The sequence below is a fragment of the Lynx rufus genome, unplaced genomic scaffold (assembly GCF_022079265.1).
Source record: "Lynx rufus isolate CCGP_SWC_20201006 ecotype Redwood Valley unplaced genomic scaffold, mLynRuf1.p SCAF_22, whole genome shotgun sequence".
NCBI lineage: Eukaryota > Metazoa > Chordata > Mammalia > Carnivora > Felidae > Lynx > Lynx rufus.
In genome coordinates this window covers 20,075,655-20,097,829 of record NW_025814837.1, presented here as the reverse complement: position 1 = coordinate 20,097,829, position 22,175 = coordinate 20,075,655, and the positions used below count along the sequence as shown (strand labels likewise).

The window sequence follows — 22,175 nt, the reverse complement described above, 5'->3', positions numbered from 1 at the left end:
CTATACTTACCTTGAGCTGTTTAAAAAAATTCAGGTGTCTTTTGTTTTTAATAGTGAAAATGAAAAAAAATGTACCCTTGACCAAGCTTTCAGAGGTGTTCTAGAAGAAGAAATTGTAAGTATGTTTTTCTTTATTGTTAAAATTTTGCTGATAAATTAATAAATGTTATTTTTGAAATTGCTTTTATCTCAATAGATATTTACGATTATTTTTTACTATAGTGAACTTGCTACTTTGTGAAAGCTGACTTGATCACAATATAGGGATTATGTAATTGTTCAGGATTTTGACAGCACAAGTGAAATTTAAGGGTTTGGTTTAACAAATGAGCTCTCCAAGTGAATAGAAGAAAAGTTGATATGAGGTATTCCTGAGCAAGAACTAGAATTTTAGATCGGCCCTTTCACTTTGCTCTAGAAACAGTGACATCCTTCAGTAACATGAAAGGTCTAGTCCAAGGATGTTCAGCATGAGTACTGGGATTCCATGACCTCATTTTCCTATGATGACTTCATCAGTAAGCATACAAAAATAACTAGAGCCTATCCAACTTCAGTAGAGAAATTTAACCTAAACATGAAAATTGAATTTATTTACCATTAGTGGGGCACCCAAAGGAAAGGAAAACTTTCAGCAGTTTATTCTTGGTTAAGTAAAGGTTGTGTCTCAAGAAGCTGGATCCTTTTCTAATGACCATAATACAGTGTCCCTTTCTTTTGAACAATTCTATATCAAAACTCATTTTTTTTTTCTCTTCTTCAGACCTAGTCACATACGCCTTGTGAGGCATTGGACAAGTTACTTTGCTTTACTGAGGCTCAATTTCATTTGTAAGAGGGGAAATAATATTCTTTCAAGGCTGTTGTATAAAACACTTAACGAGCACTCAAAAAATGCTAGTTTCTATGATGTTATTGAACCTGAGCATTACCTCCCTTCTATTAAAACCCTCAGGCATATTGATACACCAGTACAACTGATTACCCTGGCCCTGTCTTTGCCCTGTGCCAATGATTGAGTTATGGCCTCTGCTTCTGTACTTGATTAGCTTGTTGCCATAGTCATGGTAATATAACCATTTTCCTGAGACCACTGTATTTTAAGTGAATCACCTTGATTATTATTTACTTGATCTACTTTGACAATTAATGATTCTATTACTATTTTTCATTTTTTGTATTTTTATCTTAGTAATTTTATTATATGTAAGAAATGTGTTTATCTTGTATTTCTGATAATTTGATGTCAGAAAATATGTTTTTATTCTTATCAAACTAGCCTGGACTCTGGCCCCTAAATTAAATTGTTTTCTCCTCTGTTGGTAGATAAATCACTCATCATGTGAAAACGTTTTAGCTATTATTTCTCTTGCTATTGGGGGAGTAACTGAAGGTAAGTACGGTTTTGTTTTTTTTTAAGTAATCATGGACGTGACATGCTTTATTTAAAACTTATTCTCCTCATACCTCTCATCTATTTGATTTTGTTCATTTTTCAAATTCTCCCTACTACCTTTGCCAAGATGTTATCCCAATGAAATTAGCTCACACTTCTTGTCTCTAGTATGCAGCACACATTTTGGCACTTTCTTTGTTCTCCAGTTGTTTTGTTCATTCAGTAAATATTTATTGAGCATCTACTATGTGCCTGGTACTGAGCCAGGACTAGAAGATTCAATGGTACAGAAAACCTATCCCTGCCCATAAGGAGCCTAGTGGCTAATGGGGGAAACAAATGTGTAAATTTCTTACTATGGTCTAATTACTGTGAAGTAGGAATGAAGTGTGGTTGGAGTGATTCTCTAAACTCTAAAGGAATAAGGAAGGTCTTAGAAGGGAAGCTGTAACAGGAGCTGGGATGTGAGGGATGATGGATTTGTCAGGCAGAAAGGGAAAGGAGTACGCAGCTACGTAAAGGCTAAGTTCAGCCTGGCTAAAGAATTGTGTTGAGCAGGGGGGTGAGAGGATGATGACAATGGTGAGGAAAGAAGCAGCAGAGGTAGCTTAGGGTTCTTTGTTAAGGGTTTTGTATACTAAGCTAACAAGGAGCTATGGTGGAAGAGTTGGATTGGGAGAGACTGTTGGCAGGAAAAGTAGGGGACTGTTAAAATGGGGCAGTGATGTTGGGGGATGGTTTCAAGACTAAAAAAGGCATTTAGGAAGTACACAATGTCGAGGTGCCTGCGTGGCTCAGTCAGTTAAGCATCCGCCTCTTGGTTTCGGGTCAGGTCATGATCTCACATTTCATGAGTTCGAGCCCCACATCAGGCCGGGTACTGACAGTGCAGAGCCTACTTGGGATTCTCTGTCTCCCTCTCTCTCTCTCTGCCCCTCCCTGACTTGCTCTCTCTGCCTCTCTCAAAATGAATAAACTTAAAAAAAATTTTTAAATTAGAAAAAGGAAGTACGCAGTGTCTAACACATAAGTGGGAGCTCGTTAAATGTTTGCAGAAAGAAGCAGTGAAAAACTAGTTCATCAGTAGTCTTTTAACAAATTTAATTGAAATACTCATTAATTCAGATAATTTATGTGAAAAGTGCCTTTTAATCTGTAAAGCATTATTCACATTATTTTGATACCTATTCCTACAAAAACTAGACTATTCAAGGTAAAAGTGATCTTCTAGTGCAGCAGCAAGCTATTCTGTGAACTTAAGCATAGTTCATAAATTCTGACTTCACACATTAAACTTTTATTTATATTTCTTTAATTATTTTGAGAGAGAGAGAAAATCCCAAGCAGAAAATCCCCATGCTGTCAGCCCAGAGCCTAAAGTGGGACTCAATCCCACGAACTGTGGGTTCATGACTTGAGCCGAAATTAAGACTCGGTCACTTAACAGACTGAGCCACCCAGGCACCTTGACACACATTAAACTTTTATACAGGATATTCATTCATTCATTCATTCATTCATTCATTCATTCAGCATACCTAAATGAGTTCTGCAATGGAGTGTTCCTTCCCCAGTTTCTGTCAAACAGCTATGTCTCCTTAATTCATTGATTACCTTGATGTGTTAACTCTGGTAGACTAGTAATATGTTTAACAGTTGAAGTTATACAAAGTCTATATTTAGAACTTTATTTGAGAAAGATAAGAACTTATGAACTTAGTTACACTGAAAATAAAGTCTTAGATGCTTTTTTAATTTAATTGGATGGGGAAAAGTCCTTCTTGACAGAGATTATTATTCTTTACGTGGCGTGTTTTCAAATTGTCCATAAATATGTTTTGTTACATTCAACTCAGCAGATACTTTTTGAGCTTCTCTTTATCATCAGACACTTTACTGATTAAAATGTACAAAAATGCCTACCCTTGGGGCGCCTGGGTGGCGCAGTCAGTTAAGCGTCCGACTTCAGCCAGGTCACGATCTCGCGGTCCGTGAGTTCGAGCCCCGCGTCAGGCTCTGGGCTGATGGCTCAGAGCCTGGAGCCTGTTTCCGATTCTGTGTCTCCCTCTCTCTCTGCCCCTCCCCTGTTCATGCTCTGTCTCTCTCTGTCCCAAAAATAAATAAACGTTGAAAAAAAAAAATTAAAAAAAAAAAATGCCTACCCTTAAAAAGCTCATAGTCTGCTTAAAAATAATGTATGATAAATACTATAATTTATCTATACTGTGCTTTAGAAGTATAGATGGGGTGGCCTGTTCAAAGGTATCAGGAGTTTTTTAGGTTCATGGATATTTGTCATGTGCTTTGAAAGATGGAGCAGGAATTTGCCACATGAGAAAGGAGGAAAACTAGGCAGAGAAAAGCATTGAAAACAAAACCATGAAAGTATCAATATAGCAAAGTGTCTGGGAATTGAGAAGAGGGAATCTGTGGCCAAGGTTAAGGTGAAGCAAAGAATGCGGTGTAGAAAGGCTAAGACACAGGTTGTGAAAGTTCTGGGGGATCATGCTATAGTCCAGTTCGTCAGAATCACCACTGAATCTCTGTTTTTAAATGAGATTGCAAGGCCTCACTTAGTTTTACTGAATCAGAACCTTCAGGAGTGGAATCTAGGTAATTTTCTTAAGTTCTGTAATTAAACGTGAGTTAACTCATGTCAAACTACACTGCAACTATGGGCAGGGAATATGCCTCTCAGATCTCTTGGGTGTACAGAGCATATTGTTTCTCAGGATCTAAAGTGGTAAGGCACTGTGGCAGTTTTCTAGTTATCTAGTCCATCTCTGGCCTCTCCGCCCCCACCCCCCCCCACCCCCACCCCACCCCCTGTAACATCCCTGGCAGGTGGTCATCCAGCCTATACGCCCATTGATAGAGCTTACTAATTTGATTTCTCTTAGTTTTGTCAGGTTTCCCTTGTATTGAGTTGAAATCTGCTGCCTTATGCCACCCACTGGTTCTTGGCCAGTATCCCTCACATCACATTGCAGATGGCATCATACCAGTGCAGAGTAGAGCTGGAAATAATACTTTCTTTTGAATTGAACATACTGTATCAATTGCAGTGTTTGGGGCTTACGTGCTCCCTAGATATGTTGTTTGCATACTGTGCTTAAATGGCTACTTTTTTAAAACACTTCACAAGTGCTAGTAAGTGTTTCCTTAAGAGAGAAGGAAGAATGAGCAGCAAGATTAAAGTATTTTTAGCTAGTGCAAGTGACCTTTTCTTTAAAAAGTTTTTAAATTATTGCTGTAGTTAAATAACATTGAATTTTGAAATAAACAGCTTTTTACTATACCATCTTTTCCCTTCGAACAATGCTTTTATTTTAAATGTTTAATAATAGTTGACATCAGTATCAAACTTTTTTTTATTATCTTTTTTGAAGGTAATCTTTTCAAATCAGAATGATATTTAACAACACTATGGAACATTTGGAAATGAGGAAATGGGAAAATACTATTCATAATTCCTCTACTTTAAAAAACTACCATTCATTTTGGTATATGTTTTTAGTTTCTCTAGTCTTTTTTAAAACTTTTATTATTGTAACCATATAATACGTACAGTTTTGAATCCTGCCTTTTTCACTTAACATTATAAGCATTTTCCAAGTTATAGTCGTCGTAACCATCGTTTTTAATTGGCTGCATTATATTCTTTTGAATAGCTTAGTGGTGAAGAAAACAGACTGTGGAGCCAGACTGCCTGGGTTCGTATCCCAGCTCTACCACTTACTGGCTCTATGGCCTTGGGCAAGTTATTTAACTTCTCTGTGTCTCAGTTTTCCCATTCTGGAGGTAATATTATCTACCTCATAGGGTTATAAGGATTAAATGTGTTAGTATACATAAAGTATTTACTTAGCGTGCCTGACATATAGTAAATGCTCTAGAAGTATTATCAAGAATTATTATCATCATCATTATTGAGTGCACATACCAAAAATTACTTAAGTATGTCCCATATTGGGGACTTTTAGGTTGCTTCCATTTCTTGTCTTTTAAAAAATTTGTTAGGGGTGAGAGAGTATACTGTTAAGATATTCTTCAGAATTATTTTGCATGGGCTATTTTACTGTACAGTTTTTTAAATTTTTAAATTGGCTTGTGCTCCACTTGAAGGTATTTGTACCGCATCTACACCTTTTGTATTATTGGGAGATGTTTTGGATTGTCTTCCTTTGGATCAGTGTGACACGATATTCACTTTTGTGGAAAAAAATGTTGCTACTTGGAAATCAGTAAGTGCCTTAGTTTCTTTTTATGCTTACATTATGTTTCTACAGATTCAGAGTTCAGAGGATAGTTTTTTTTGTTTTTGGGGTTTTTTTTTTTTTTTTTTTGCTCATTTTTAATATTGGTGACTGCTGAAAAGTTTGTCCTTATGAGGGAATTACACTGTCTTACTTGGGGAGCCAAGTTAAGAGGCATGTGGGAAGAAAAAGTTTAACAAAATTTGACTGAGTAGTAACAATTAACTGGAAAATGCACACTTTTCATATTTAAAACAGTTACTCAGTAACATGTTTTGTTATATATGTGAAAATATCTATTTCGCTTAAAATGTTTGAGGGGGAAAAGTAAAAGTGGCATTGTAAACTCAGTGCATGTTAGTGTTCTTTTTTTTTTTAATTTTATTTTTCAAATTTACATACAGATGAATTAGCATATAGTGCAACAATGATTTCAGGAGTAGATTCCTTAGTGTTCCTTACCCATTTAGCCCATCCCCACTCCCACACCCCCTCCAGTAACCCTCTGTTTGTTCTCCATATTTATGAGTCTCTTCTGTTTTGTCCCCCTCCCTGTTTTTATATTATTTTTGCTTCCCTTCCCTATGTTCATCTGTTTTGTCTCTTAAAGTCCTCATATGAGTGAAGTCATATATTTGTCTTTCTCTGACTGACTAATTTCACTTAGCATAATCCCCTCCAGTTCCATCCACGTAGTTGCAAATGGCAAGATTTCATTCTTTTTGATTGCCGAGTAATATTCCATTGTGTGTATATATATATATATATATATATATATATATATATATATACCACTTCTTTATCCATTCATCCATCGATGGACATTTGGGCTCTTTCCATACTTTGGCTATTGTCGATAGTGCTGCTATAAACATAGGGGTGCATGTGTCCCTTCGAAACAGCACACCTGTATCCCTTGGATTAATACTTAGTAGTGCAATTGCTGAGTCGTAGGGTAGTTCTATTTTTAGTTTTTTTGAGGAACCTCCATACTGTTTTCCAGAGTGGCTGCACCAGCTTACATTCCCATGTTAGTATTCTTTAATACCTTCTTTCCTGTAACTTATCATCAAAGAGTGTGCAACAACTTCTGAACAGTAGTAATAATTTCTGTCTTAATTTCAGAATACATTCTATTCTGCTGGGAAAAATTATCTACTACGTATGTGCAATGGTAAGTAATTAATTAGTAAATGATCGTGTTAAAACATAAATGTGGTTAGAGAAACAGGTGGTTGAATTAAACACAAGTGATAAAATTTTTAAAAATAGATTAGTACCATCATTTTTATAACAGACTGATTTGTTAAAACTTATCATTCACTTTAAATTAAACTGTTCTTGTTTGGGGTATAAACTTAAAACCAAAAAAAAAAAAATTAGTAAAATTTATCTTGTCCGTGCTAAACTCATTTCATTCCTAATTTTTTAGTGCTTTTTTTTATGACAATAGTTTGTACCCCAGTTTTGAGAACTATTGCTCTAGGGAAATGCTCTTGACAGGCTGATTAACAAATTTGGGTATAGTTGTAATAAACATAGAATGATCTCCTATAACCTTCATTTCCATATATTGTTAGATCTCCTAAGAAGATTATCAAAATCCCAGAATACAGTCTTCTGTGGACGAATTCAACTCTTTTTGGCCAGGCTTTTCCCTTTATCTGAGAAATCAGGTAAGCTTTTATGCATTAAATAAATGTTTTGAAGGGGAATCTTTCTCAGTTTTTAATTCAGAAGCTGTTGTGATGGTAATAAGAAAAATAGTTCTCACAAGTTTAATAGGAAATTGTCACTTTATTTTCTTTTACTGGTAATTATACTGTTCCTCATGCATCATATAGGTAATGCTTGAAGTCACTGATTTTTTTTTTTGTATAGTTGACATAGTATCATATTAGTTTCAGATGTACAACATGGTAATTTGTAATTACTATGATGATCAAGAATTACATAGTAATTCTTTTTAAGTTCCAAGCTTATTAATCATAAAAATGTGCAGTTGAATCACATGTATGTAGATATGAATTACCATGTCTGTATTTCATTTATAATGCATGCTGATTTTTCCACTTCCATTTTCTCCCTCAGTCATTACCGTTTAGACACAATTATGTCCTCTCATTTCTTTTACCATTTTTCATTGTGAAATACAGCACTCATATAGAAAAGTGCATAAAATAAATGTAGACTATAATTATTCTGAATCAATTACTTGTGTAACTACTGGCAGAATCCAGAAATGAAATATAACCAGTTCTCCAGAACCTTTCACAATCTGTTCAAATATGCCAGATTTTAATACCTCTTTCCCTCAGTCTTCCTTTCCTTAATATCAGGCTGTTATACCACCTACTTCATATGTTGTTGTGAGGATTAAATGAATTAAAATATGTGAAGCACTTACAACAGTGCCTGCACATAAAGAGACCCATAGTATATGTTGGCAGTGGTTTCAGTGTGTTTTCTTTCTTGTCATGCTAGATCTGTGTTGTTTTTTCTTTCCTACTCAATGTGATCAAGATTAATTTAGATTACCATTGTATTTACTGCTTGTATTTCTGTCCTTCTATCTGTGGCAAATTTCCCTGTTAAACTTTTCTTTAGTGAAGGTCTGTATTTTGTCTGAAAATCATTATTCTTGAAGAATGATTTCAGTAGATAGAAGATTCTAAGTTGGCACTAGACACAGGATTTTATCTTGTGGGAGATAATCATTACTTTGTCTTCTATCTTCCATGTTCTCTAGACAACACAAATGTCAGTCTAACTTCTTTGAAGATAATCTAAATGTTTTTTTGTTTTTGCTCTTAAAATTTTTTATCTTTGTTTTCAGGCTTTTTTGGTTTTACTGTCATGGGTCTTATTGTGGATTTCTTTTTATTTATCATGCTTGGGATTCTGTAGAAATCTTAAATCTGTGGATTAATGTCTTTTGTCCAGTTTGTAAAAATTTCAGCCATTATCTCCTCAAATATTGTGTATGTCTCTTTCTTTTCTTTCTGAACTCCAGGGAACATTGTTATACCTTGTCACTATATCCTCTGTCTCTTATTCTTTCTATATTTTTATCTACTTGTCTTTTTGTATCACATTCTGAATAATTTCTTCAGAATGGTTTTCTGGTTCGCTATTTCTTTCTTCAGCTATGAAAGATCAGCTCCTAAATTAATTTTTAGTTTGTTATTGTTTTCATTCTATTGTATTTTATTTTTCATTTGTTGAAGGTCTTTTTTAAGTCTGCTATATCACTTTCTAGTCTCTTATTCCCTGCTCATAGTTTCAAACTTTTTCTTTAGTTTTTTAACCAGGATAAGTATTTCTATTTTATAGTCTGTGTCTGATCATTCTAGTATCTGAAGTCTTTGTGGGTTTGTTTCTACTGTTTCTCAGGATTTCTTATCTGTGTATCTGGTTAGTGTTGGGTGTTATATTTGAGAAAATATTGAGGGATTTTGAGGCCTAGGATAGATAGTTTTCTCCAGATTGTTTTCATTGCTTTTGCCAGGAGCCTTTAGAAGGAAGCTATCACCAGTCCAGGGTTACCTTAATCCAGCCCGCTTTAAGGCCTATAATTCCTTAGATCATTGAGAAGACTTGGTGCTGGGCTGTAGTTTGGTTTATTTTAACCTGAGGGTATAGTGCTACAGGTTTCCAGCCTTGAAGATAGTTGGGTGGGCCCATCATTTTTGGGCCCTGATTTACTTTTAACATTCTAGCTTTGGGAAGCTATGAAAAGAGTAGCTCAATTTTACAACTGATTGTCTTGTTTGGCAAATGTCCTCAAGACAAAAGTGGCTTTAAATATTGATGATGCATTGCTTACCTTACTTTTCTTCTGGATGTTTGCCACATATCCCTTACTTTCTTGTCAGCTCTTTACTGGTTTTAAGAGAACCATTTTTGTACTTCATTATCTGGAACACTGCTGTGAACATGGTTTATGCTCTGTAAATTTTTATGGAATTAATTGACCTGTTACTGGAAACTCACCTTTTCTATTACTTTTTTAATAGCTTTTTTATTTTATTTAATAGCTTTCAACATGTGAATTCACTTATACAATTCACCATTTAAAGTATACAATTCACTGGGGTTTTTTTTAGCATATTTACAAGGTTGTGCAACCATCACTGCAGTCTAATTTTTGAGTATTTTTTCTACCCTGTACCCAGTAACTTGCACCCCTGCCTCACTCATCATCATTCTTACCCTCTCTTCCAAGCCCTAAACAACCAATAATCTCCTTGTTCTCTGTACATTTTCCTATTCTGGACATTAAAAAAATAGAATAATGAAATATGTGGTCTTTTATTGATGAGCTTTTTTTAACTTAGCTTACATAACATTTTCAAGATTTATATATTTTTTTGCATATATCAGTATTTCATTTTTTTATAGCCAAATAATATTATCAGTATAGATATACCACATTTTGTTTACCCATTCGTCAGTTGATGAACATTTGGGTTGTTTCTGCTTTTTGTTTATTATGAACAGTGCTGCTGTGAACTTTTGTTTACAAGTTTTTGTTTGGATGTATATTTTCACTTCTCTTTGGCATATACCTAGAATGGAATTACTAAGTCATATGGTAATTAAATTTAAATTCTTGAGGAGGGGTGCCTGGGTGGCTCAGTTGGTTGAGTATCCAACCCTTGATTTCGGCTCAGGTCATGATCCTAGAATCATGGGATGGAGCCCCACATTGGGCTCCGTGCTGAGCCCCCCTCCCTCCCTCCCTCCCTCTCCCCTCTCCCCTCTCCTCCTGCCCCTCTCCCTCATTCATGTACTCTCTGTCTCTCTCAAATAATCAGTGCTTAAAAAAAAAAAAAAAATTCTTGAACTACCAAACTCTTTTGTGAAAAAGCTGCACCATTTTACAGTCCTGTCATCCATGCACATGGATTCCAATTTCTCTACATCCTGGCTAGTACTTACTAATTCTGCCTTTTTTTTTTAATAGTCACCTGAGTAGGTATATAGTGGTATTTCATTGTGGTTTTGATTGGTATTTTCCTGATGACTAGATATGTTAAACATCTTTTTTTTTTTTAACATTTATTTATTTTTGAGACAGGGAGAGACAGGGCATGAACGGGGGAGGGTTAGAGAGAGGGAGACACAGAATCTGAAACAGACTCTAGGCTGTGAGCTGTCAGCACAGAGCCTGACGCGGGGCTCAAACTCACGGACCACGAAATCATGACCTGAGCCAAAGTCGGCCGCTTAACCGACTGAGTCACCCAGGCGCCGCACATCTTTTCATTTGCTTAGTGGTCATTTGTACGTCTTCCTTAAAGAAATGGCTATTTATTTTATTTGCCCAATTTTTTTTTTTTTTAATTTTTTTTTTTTCAACGTTTTTTATTTATTTTTGGGACAGAGAGAGACAGAGCATGAACGGGGGAGGGGCAGAGAGAGAGGGAGACACAGAATCTGAAACAGGCTCCAGGCTCTGAGCCATCAGCCCAGAGCCCGACGCGGGGCTCGAACTCACGGACCGCGAGATCGTGACCTGGCTGAAGTCGGACGCTTAACTGACTGCGCCACCCAGGCGCCCCATTTTTTTTTTTTTTTAATTTTTTTTTTTTTATTTGCCCAATTTTTGAGTTGTCTTTTTATTAAGTAGTTCTATGAGTTCTCATTATATTCTATATGCTAGACTTATCAGATATGTAATTTGCAAATGTTTTCTTCCATTCTGCAGATTTCCTTTCACTTTCTTGATAGTATTGTTTATAACACAAAAGTTTTATATTTTGGTGAAATTTGATATAGCAATTTTTTCCTTTGTTGCTTGTGCTCTTGATGTCATATGTAAGAAATCATCGTCTAATCCCAGGTTACAAAGATTTATTCTTGTGTTCTCTTATAAGAGATTTAGCTCTGTGGTCCATTTTGAGTTAATTTTTGTATATCGTATGAGGTGGGAGTTCAGTTTCATTTTTGTGTATATTAATAACCAGTTGTCCCAGCACCGTTTATTGAAAAAACTATTCTTTGCCCATTGAATTGGCATTTTGCCTTCTTTCTGCCTTCAAAACACCAGGGTCAATTGAACCTTGGGGCCTTGGCACTGTCTTCCCTCTATGACCCTCCTGTTCATTATTGTCACACTACCGACTTTAGCTGTTAGTCTCAATTTTACTTCCTCAGGGAGCCTCTCTTTCAGCATCTATTCTAAACCTGCCAGCACAGTCCCTCATTATCACCACCTAATTTTAAATCTCTTCTTAGTATTTAGCACTATCTGTCATTTTCAGTGTGTATGTTGTTTACTTCTGTGTTCTCTGTGCCTAGAACGGTGCCAGACACCTAGTTGCCATTTAAATCTGTGATAAATGAAGTCTCTTTTTTGTGAAATGAATTATGCCCCTTCATAAGAACTAATTTGTAGTTTCTTTGCTGCAAGTTATAGAAGACATAAGAACAAGGTTTCAATTCTCAGCCATAATTTTGTCCTTCTTGGTTATTTCCAGCCTCCACTCTCATCAGTTTTTTTTACATTATATAATTCAAATTTAGTTGTAATAGGGCCTCCTCTTAAAATATAGCTGGATTTTGAATGTTATTTTTTTAGAGATAATGTGAATTTAGTTCAGGAAGGAGAGTGGCCTGTAAATTTCCTTCCCTATAATGATATTAGATTTTCATACCAGATTCATAAAATGAATTGTAAATTTTCCTATTTTTCTTCTTTTCGGGAAAAGTTGGAGTAATTTTGTATTCTTTCTTTCTTGAATGTTTGGTAAGCTTTACAAAGGAAGCAGTTAGCAACAATAGAATTTTGTGGGAATGTTTTAAACTGGATTTATGTAATGGATTTGGGACTATTCAGACTTTTCATTTTTTTCTTGAGACAGTTTTGGTAACTTCCTTTTTCCTGGGAATTTGTGAGTATTATCTAAAATTTCAAATGTATTGGAGCACCTGGGTGATTCATACGATTGAGCATCCAACTGTTGATTTCAGCTCAGGTCATGATCCCAGCGTTGTGGGATCAAGCCCCACATCAGGTTCCGTGCTCGGTGTGGAACCTGCTTAAGATTTTCTCCCCCTATCTCCCCTACTCTTCTCCACTCTTCCCCACTCTTCTCTGTCCCTCTCTCCCATTCTCTCTCTAAAATAAAATTTTAAAAATAATTAAAATTTCACATGTATTTATAGGATGCTATTTGTTGCATTTCTTTTTTTCTATTTTTTCTTTTTTATAGTTGAAGTATAATTAACATACAGTGTTATGTTTGTTTCAAGTGTACAACATAATGATTCAGTGATTCTGTATGTTTCTCAGTGCTCATCAAGATAAGCATACGTGCTTTTTTGTATTAATTTTGTAAAATGTTTATTTATTTTGAGAGAGAGAGGGCATGCTAGTGGGAGAGAGAGACAGAGGGAGAGAGAATCCCAAGCAGGCTCACAAACCGTGAGATCATGACCTGTGCCAATGTCAGGAGACGCTTAACTGACTAAGCCACCCAGGCGCCCCAAGATAAGTGTACTCTTAATCCCCTTTATTTGTAGATCTCATCATATTTTAAAGAACATTTTAGACCTCTCTTCCAGTGTACAGCATTACTAAATTAACAAGACATAGAGAAACCATTCTTTTCTTTCCCTTATTGACTGGTTGAAAGACTAATAATATATTGCTAATATATAGCTTTAAACATTATGCATCTTTTAATAAGTAATGTTTTTAAATTTAATTTTTAAATTATAAAAATAACTTTTTTCAGAAAATTTGAAAAATGAAGGAAAAAGCTGTGTATAATTAATCTTACCACTAACATAAGGGAGGTTGGCATTTGGGGATATTTTCTCATAGTATCTATGTTACACATTTGTAGATGCTTGACATTCACTGGAGTATATCCCAAGACCTTCAAAAAGCCAGTTTAACATGTAGTTTAGCATGTAGTGAAGTCTGACTGAAATTATTGATTTAATGAGAATTATGGCATGTACTATATTGAATAATAAATAGAGAATAGACAAATGTATTTTAAGTAGTCAGTGCTAAATGGGCAACCAGATTCATTCACTAGCTTAATGACTTGATCTAGCATAGTTTTTTCCACTTTCACTTTTGTACTGAAATAACTTTAGACTTAAAGAAGAGTTGCGAAGAAAATATAGAGAGTACCTGAATTAACAACCTTCACCTAATGTTAGCCTCTTACATGATCACAATATAGTTGCCAAAACTAAAAAATCAACATTGGTACAGCATTATTAACTATGCTAAGACTTTATTTGGATTTTACCAATTTTATCACTATTTTTCTTTTTTCTGTCCACGGATCCAACCCAGCATCCCATGGTTCCATTTAGTTGCTATGTTGCTTTACTCTCCCCAGTCAGTGACAGTTCTTATTTCTTTGCTTATTTTTTTCATGACTTTGATACTTTTGAAGAGTACTGATCAGGTATTTTGCAGAATGTCCTTCAATTTAACTTTGATTTTTTTCGTAATTAGATTGAGGATACGGATTTAGGGGAAGACCGCAGAGGTGATGTGGCCTTCTCACTGCATCATTTCAACATGATGTTGATATATACTATTACTGGTGGTGGTATCCTTGGTCATCATATTTTTTTTGTTGCTAAGTTACTGTCTTTGCCTTTGTAGTTAATATTTGAAGGGAAATACTTTGAGGCTATGCACATACTCTTTTTCTCCTTAGATCTTTACCCACTAATTTTAGTTTTCATCAGTGAATTTGCCTATAGCAATGATTTTTAGGTTGTCCTGTTGTTGGTTTTCTATTTCTTTTATTCCTTCTACATCTATTACTTGGGATTCTTCCACGCAGAAGAGTTGTCTGCTCTCCCTTATTTACTTATTAATTCAGTCATCTGTTTCAGTGTGAATTTGTGGATATTTTATTGTCTGGATTATAATCCCATAGTGTAATTAATTTCTTAGTTAGATTGTTCTGGTTTTGCCCATTGGAGGGAGCTCTTTCATGTTTTCCTGGTATGAGAAAATAGAGCTCATCTGTGTTTTCCCTACCCCAACCCTAGAATCACCCACTTCTCCAAAGAGCCTGATTCCTTTTATTTAAGAATGGTATTTAGAAGCCAAGATCTGGGCCCTAGATATCTAAGAGTGTCACTGCTCTGGGTTCACTTGGTGGACAGACCTAGGAAAGATCTATATGCACACACATCTATATTAATATGTGTCTATGTATGTATTTTTAAATGACCAACAACAAAAACCATGAGATCATACTGATACTTCTGAGTTCAATCCAGTACCAATATTCCTTCTTATTTATAAGTTCTTTCTTTGACAGTGGGAAACCTGGCTCTCATTAACTGCAGCGTATTTATTATATATGTTGTTATACATGCTCACTTTTTGTTTAATACAATTTTTATTTGTGCTTTAGCAAAACTATAAATTACTGCATATTGCACTCTGTAAAATTGCTCTAGATTTTTCAGTAATAACAGGGACAACTGTATTTGTTATATATGTAGAATTCTGGATACTCTAAAGGCACCTTAAAGAAATGAATTTTAGAAAGGATTTGAAAACCAGGTGTGGGTCTGACTTGATCTTTTGTTTAATTATGGATTTATCATTTTCTTTGTTTTGGTTATGTAACAACAAAGTTATATTCTTAAACACATTTAGGTGTTTGGTGGATTTGCTTTGAAAATCTTTTTTTTTTTTTTTCTTTTTAATAGGTCTTAACTTGCAGAGTCAATTTAATCTGGAAAATGTCACTGTTTTCAATACCAATGAGCAGGAAAGCACCCTGGGTCAGAAGGTGAGGCTGATACAAAATTTAACAAACATAAGTTTGTTACTAAGATAAATCCTGTGACTGGGTCTTCTAAGTCACCAAAAATTTTAAAACCTTTATTTCTAATTTATAGACATAATGTATGTTCTATGCAAAAAATGCAAATCAGATAGAAATATTTAAAATAGAAAGTATGGCTACCCCATAATCCAAGGCCCAAAGATAACCACTCTTAGCATTCTCTGTCTGTCCTTACAGGACTTATTGTGTGTGTAGTTTTATTCCAAAAATGAGATCATATAATACATATTGTTCTGCAATCCATTTTCTTCTTAGGACAGTATAAAATGGATGCATTTCTGCATCAGTACATTTGGATCTGTGTCTTTTTAATGGTTCATGATGAGTCTTTCAAGTGGATATATATTACAATGCTGTCAGTAGGCATTTAGATAATTTCTAACAGTGGATAATTGTTAACAGCATTACAGTGAATAGTATTGTGTATATCATTGCTAAATTATCCAGGTGTCTCTTTAGGGATAAATTCCAATAAGTGAAATTGCTGTGTCAGAATATATGCATATATCACATTTTGATAGCTGCACTCAATTACTTCTCAGAAAGGTTATACCCAAATTTATACTATCACCATTGATACATAGAGAATGTGTACCCACAGCCACACACCACCCCTGGGAATTAATCAATTTTTAAAAAACTTTGCTTAATTGATAATATACTTAAAAAGTAAATCTTCTTTGTTTTAACTTACATTGCTTGCTCATTAATGAAGTTGAGGGATTTGCTGTATGTTTATTGGAATTTATTTTTCTTCCATGACAATTAGAAGCAGTGAGGAAGAGAATTACCTATTCTTGCCATTTGCCCATTTAACTGTTGAAATGTCTTTTTCTTACTGCTGTGTAGTTCTACTCAGACAGAATATTACTAATTCATTGCCTATCATTTTGTTGATTTTTTTTTCCTGTTTATTGTTTTTCTTATAACTTTACTTATGGTGCCTTTGCTGTGTAGAACTTTTAATTTTTGGGTTTTTTTACATTTTATTTATTTATTTATTTATTTATTTATTTTTTATTATTCCCTATTTGATATCATTTGGCTTTGTATTTATTTTTATTTTTTTTTTATATATGAAATTTATTGACAAATTGGTTTCCTATTTTATTTATTTTTGATAGAGACGGACAGAGGACAAGTGGGGGAGGGGCAGAGAGAGAAGGAGACACAGAATCCGAAGCAGGCTCCAGGCTCCGAGCTGTCAGCACAGAGCCTTATGCGGGACTCGAACTCACAAACCACAAGATCATGACCTGAGCTGAAGTCGGATGCTTAACCGACTGAGCCACCCAGGCACCCCTGTGTAGAACTTTTAAATCTGGATATAATATTAATGTTTTTGGTCTTTTTGTTTTATTGTTTCTGGCCTTGTGTCAACGCTAAAGGCTTCTACTCTGCAGATTATAGAAGTCCCTTTGTTTTCTTTGATGCTTTTATGATTTAATTTTTCTTGTAAATCTTTAATCCAGCATGAATGTTGGAGTATGGAATAAACTGAGTTATAATTTTATTTTTTCCAAGTATAATTAGAACCATTTGTTAAATAATCCATCATTTGCCCACTGGTTTTTTAAAAGACATCAGGTATAATCAACTTTATTTTTAAAGGTTTTTTTTTTTTTTTAGCTTTTTTTTTTTTTTAATGTTTATTTTTGAGAGAGAGAGATAGAGTGTGAGTGGAGTAGGGGCAGAGAGAGGGGGAAGGAGAGAATCTCAAGCAGCCTCCACGCTGTCAATGCAGCCCAATGTGGGGCTCAAGCTCACGAACCATGAGATCATGACCTGACCTGAAACCAAGAGTCAGCTGCTTAATCGACTGAGCCACCCAGGCGCCCCTTTTGAGATTATTTATGATATATCCAGAAGATAGTCCGGATTTCTGGCAAATTTCTGTACATTCAGCACCGATTCTTAATTTAGGAACAAGTTATAAATCTTTAAAAAATATCAATTAGATATAACTAACATCTCACTGTAAATTAGACTACCTTATATAATTTGTTAAATGTAATTATTATCAATTTGGAAGTGATGTTGACTTAAGATTTTTTAAAATCTTGTCTCTCGCCTTCATATATCTTTCAGTACTTCTTGAACTATTCTCTGTAAACTTGTTATTTTGAATTTCTCAATATAGAGCTAGGCACTCAGCATACCCTAAAGTATTCCCCAATAATAAGAGTTCTCTGTGCAGTTGGGGGAGGATTTATTTGGTCAAACTAAAGCTGGGGACAAAAACACAGTTATTTACTACGATTCTTAGAGTCCTTAATATACTAATGGTCTTCTCAGTTCTCTAAAAGGTCATTGTATATATTTCTAAAATGTATTTAGCCATAGGCCCTTTCTTTGCAAAGAGAATCTAGAAACCATGTGTGGAAAAATACTGTCTTAAAACTTTACTGTATCTTCATAGCTATCTTATATCATTGTCATACTGCTTCTGAGTTCTCAGATCCCTGTCACATAGAATTCCTGTTGCCTTAAAGATTAACTGTAGGTCTAGGCAGAAGTGCAGCTAGACTTCTAACAGTGTTTGTCTAGCAGTGTATGAATGATGTTATTCTAGTATTTGCCTTCTGCCTGACAACTGGTTCATGACAGGCTATGCATGTTTTTAAATTTAGCATACTGAGGATAGAGAAGAAGGAATGGATGTAGAAGAAGGTGAAATGGGAGATGATGAAGCTCCAACAACTTGGTGAGTTTTTGAAGTTCAAGTTCTTGATCTACAAAGCTAACACCTTAATGACTAAGTAAGTCAAGTTACATTGTCTTTAGAATGTAGTAATGCCACCTACCTGCTCATTGAGAGTATTATAGAAGATGCTGCTTGGATATGGTCTATTAAGATGCACAGTAGTTATCCTATTGTCACCATACTCATTGATGTTATGTATAGTGATATATGGAAAGTGCTTAGAACAGTGTTTATTCAGTAGCTACCATCAAGATGTAGACAAGGAAGGAAATCCTGCTTATAGATTTATTTGTAATTTTTATGTATATTAAAGTTACAAATTTTAAATCACTAATAGGCTCTTTTAGTTGGTTTCTGAATTGCATGTGGACAGTTCATTATTTACATGGCCTACTTTATGCATATGCCTAAAATTTGGAAAGCCAACAATGGGCAACTTAGGCACTCCTCTCTTTTTCCTTCCATTTAACTTTGTGGACCTGTGGATAGGGCCTATGGATAATGGGCTGACTTTTTGATGAAGTAGGAGAAATAAGAAGCCTTCCCTTCTTCTCCCCTTCCTGCTCCATCTCTTGTTTCTTATCTCATATGCTAACTCTTTACTTTCTTTCCAAATTATTTCTTCCTAATGATGGTTAGAAGCAATGAAGAAGAGAAAAGGGAGGTGGGAAGGAAAACTTTCACATCCAGGTATCTGCAGTGACAAAAGATATCATTAATTGCAATTAAATTTCCAAAAGGTCAAGAAGAGTTTCCAGTATCCACACAGGGAGACATATTCCTGGCATCCCAGATTTCAGATTCAAACATGTGTCTCTAAAGAAGCATTGAAAGTAGTGTGGCTCCAGGCTTAATTCCAATCCTAGTCGTAGAACCTTAAGCAAGTTACTTAACTTCCCTGCAACTCAGTTTCAGTATATTTAAAATGTAGTAATGCCACCTACCTGCTCATCGAGAGTATTAAAGAAGATGCTGCTTGGACATGTTCTATTAAGATACACAGTGGCTATCCTTGTTGTCATACTTGCTGATGTTATCTATAGTGATATATGGAAAACTTAGAACAGTGTTTATTCAGTATTTATTATTAGCTATAGTTGTGTTTTGGGGGTTTTTTTAGACATCTATTTGTTCGTGGATATTATGGATAGTATACTTTTGGGGTCTTGCCTGAACATTGAATTTAAAAGGCCAAGGTAGTAGTCTCCAACATAATAGGAGCCTGAAATGTAAAAAGAGCCCCCAGAGACAAACTGTCCAGTGTAGTTTTGTCTAGTTAAACTCAGCCTATATAGACAAGTCATCCCCTTTGGTTATGTTGAAGTAGCCACAGGTACAAGGATTCAATACTCAGCTGCCTCTCAGTCTGTCACAATCATAGTCTTCTAACCCTTTTTCTTTTTTATTGAAATGTAGTTGACATGCATTATTACATTAGTTTCAGGTGGATACATAGTGATTCAACATTTATATACATTATGAAGTGATCACCAGTATAAATCTAACTATCCTCTGTCAACCATACAAAGTTGTTACAATATTGTTGACTGTATTCCCTGTGCCATACTTTATATCCCAGTGACTTACTTATTTTAAAACTGCAAGTTTATACCTTTTAATCCCCTTCACTATTTTTTGAATGGAGGAAGAGATCGTTTGGGGAATTACTTTGTGACCAACTGTATCACCAGATTGTCTTAGGCACTGCAATTTACCAAGAAAACATTACCCATATATCTACAGTATGAAGTCCATTTCAGATTTGGCTAAATACACCAATAAAGAATTTTGTATTAAAAAAATATAAGTGTAACATTCTATAAAATCATCAGCTCAACATTTAAAAAATATGTCAAGTTACAAAACATCTTGGTTAAAAGTTACAGAACATTCTATTTTAGATAGTAACTCTCACCTCTAATTTGTTATGGTTTGCATACATAATAAGTAGTTACATTTGCTTTGTTTGGATATAGAATCCAAAAGTATCTGTGGAATGGTGAAGTTAGAAGGCAAATTGCAGTGGGTCAAAACATGAAAGGAAGGTAAGGAAATGGCGACATTGAGTGTAGACCACTCTTTCTATGTTTAGCCCTGAAGGAAAAGAGAGGGACAGCATGGAATGGAACTTTGAGAGGAGAGGAATTTTTTTACTTTTAGTGCCTCAACTGTAAAAATGTTTTAGTAGTCATATATTAATACTACTTTAAAATTTCTTCTATGAGGCACCTCAGTAAATACCAGGCCAACTAAAAATAAAAGATCAGAAGCTATTACAGGTAGGAGATTATAATTAGCAACTTGGAATAAGATTGTTGTTGCTATCAAGCATTAATTAAGAGGTGAGGTTTCTGGTAACTGAAACAATAAAGGAACATACGATGGTTACATAATTCTCATTCTCTGGTTAAATGTAGTCTCCCATTTCTTTTTTTTTTTTTTTAATTTAATTTTTTAAATTTACATCCAAGTTAGCCTACAGTGCAACAATGATTTCAGGAGTAGATTCCTTAATGCTCCTTACCCATTTAACCCATCCCCCCTCCCACAAACCCTCTAGTAATCCTCTGTTTGTTCTCCATATTTAAGAGTCTTTTATGTTTTGTCCCCCTCCCTGTTTTTATATTATTTTTGCTTCCCTTCCCTTGTGTTAATCTGTTCTGTGTCTTAAAGTCCTCATATGAGTGAAATCATATGCTATTTATCTTTCTCTGACTAATTTCGCTTACCATAGTACCCTCTAGTTCCATCCACGTAGTTGCAGATGGCAAGATTTCATTCTTTTTGATTGCTGGGTAATACTCCACACACACACCACCTCTTCTTTATCCATTCATCCATCAAGGGACATTTGGGCTCTTTCCATACTTTGGCTATTATTGATAGTGCTGCTATAAACATAGGGGTGCATGTGTCCCTTCAAAACAGCATACCTGTATCTCTTGGATAAATACCTAGTAGTGCAATTGTTGGGTTGTAGGGTAGTTCTATTTTTAATTTGTTGAGGAACCCCCATACTGTTTTCCAGAGTGGCTGCACCAGTTTGCATTCCCACCAGCAGTGCAAAAGAGATCCTCTTTCTCCACGTCCTCACCAACATCTGTTGTTGCCTGAGTTGTTAATGTTAGCCATTCTGACAGGTCTCTGGTATCTCATTGTGGTTTTGATTTGTATTTCCCTGATGATGAGTGATGGTGAGCCTTTTTTTCATGTCTCAGTTGGCCATCTGGATGTCTTCTTTGGAGAAGTGTCTATTCACGTCTTTTGCCCATTTCTTCACTGGATTGTTTTTTTTTGAGGGAGGGGGGTGTTGAGTTTGATAAGTTCTTTATAGATTTTGGATACTAACCCTTTATCTGATATGTTGTTTGCAAATATCTTCTCCCATTCTGTCAGTTGCCTTTTAAATTTTTTTTTAATGTTTATTTATTTTCGAGAGAGACAGAGTGTGAGCTGGGAAAGAAGCAGAGAGAGGGAGGGAGACACAGAATCCAAAGCAGGCTCCAGGCTCTGAGCTGCCAGCACAGAGCCTGACACGAGGCTCGAACCCACAAGCCACGAGATGATGACCTGAGTCGATGTCAGACGCTTAACTGACTGAGCCACCCAGGCGTGCCCCCCCCCCCCGCCCTGTCAGTTGCCTTTTAGTTTTGCTAATTCTTAACTTCTCTGTGCAGAAGCTTTTTATTTTGATGAGGTCCCAATAGTTCATTTTTCCTTTTGTTTCCCTCGCCTCTGGAGACATGTTGAGTAAGAAGTTGCTGTGGCCAAGATCAGAGAGGTTTTTGCCTGCTTTCTCCTCGAGGATTTTGATGGCTTCCTGTCTTACATTTAGGTCTTTCACCCATCTTGAGTTTATTTTTGTGTATGGTATAAGAAAGTGGTCCAGGTTCATTTTTCTGCATGTTGCTGTCCAGTTTTCCCAGCACCACTTGCTGAAAACACTGTATTCCACTGAATATTCTTTCTTGCTTTGT

General features: G+C 35.4%; 1 protein-coding gene across 1 annotated transcript in view; it reads left to right on the top strand.

Annotated features, from left to right (window-relative positions):
- Positions 1-22,175, top strand: part of THOC1 (THO complex subunit 1) — a 53,372-nt gene that overhangs the window by 3,105 nt on the left and 28,092 nt on the right. The window contains exons 3-9 of the mRNA XM_047086999.1: positions 55-115; positions 1,327-1,393; positions 5,522-5,640; positions 6,778-6,826; positions 7,233-7,328; positions 15,355-15,437; positions 18,125-18,198. Of these exons, the coding sequence (XP_046942955.1) occupies positions 55-115; positions 1,327-1,393; positions 5,522-5,640; positions 6,778-6,826; positions 7,233-7,328; positions 15,355-15,437; positions 18,125-18,198 (549 nt within the window). The remainder of the gene's footprint in view (positions 1-54; positions 116-1,326; positions 1,394-5,521; positions 5,641-6,777; positions 6,827-7,232; positions 7,329-15,354; positions 15,438-18,124; positions 18,199-22,175) is intronic.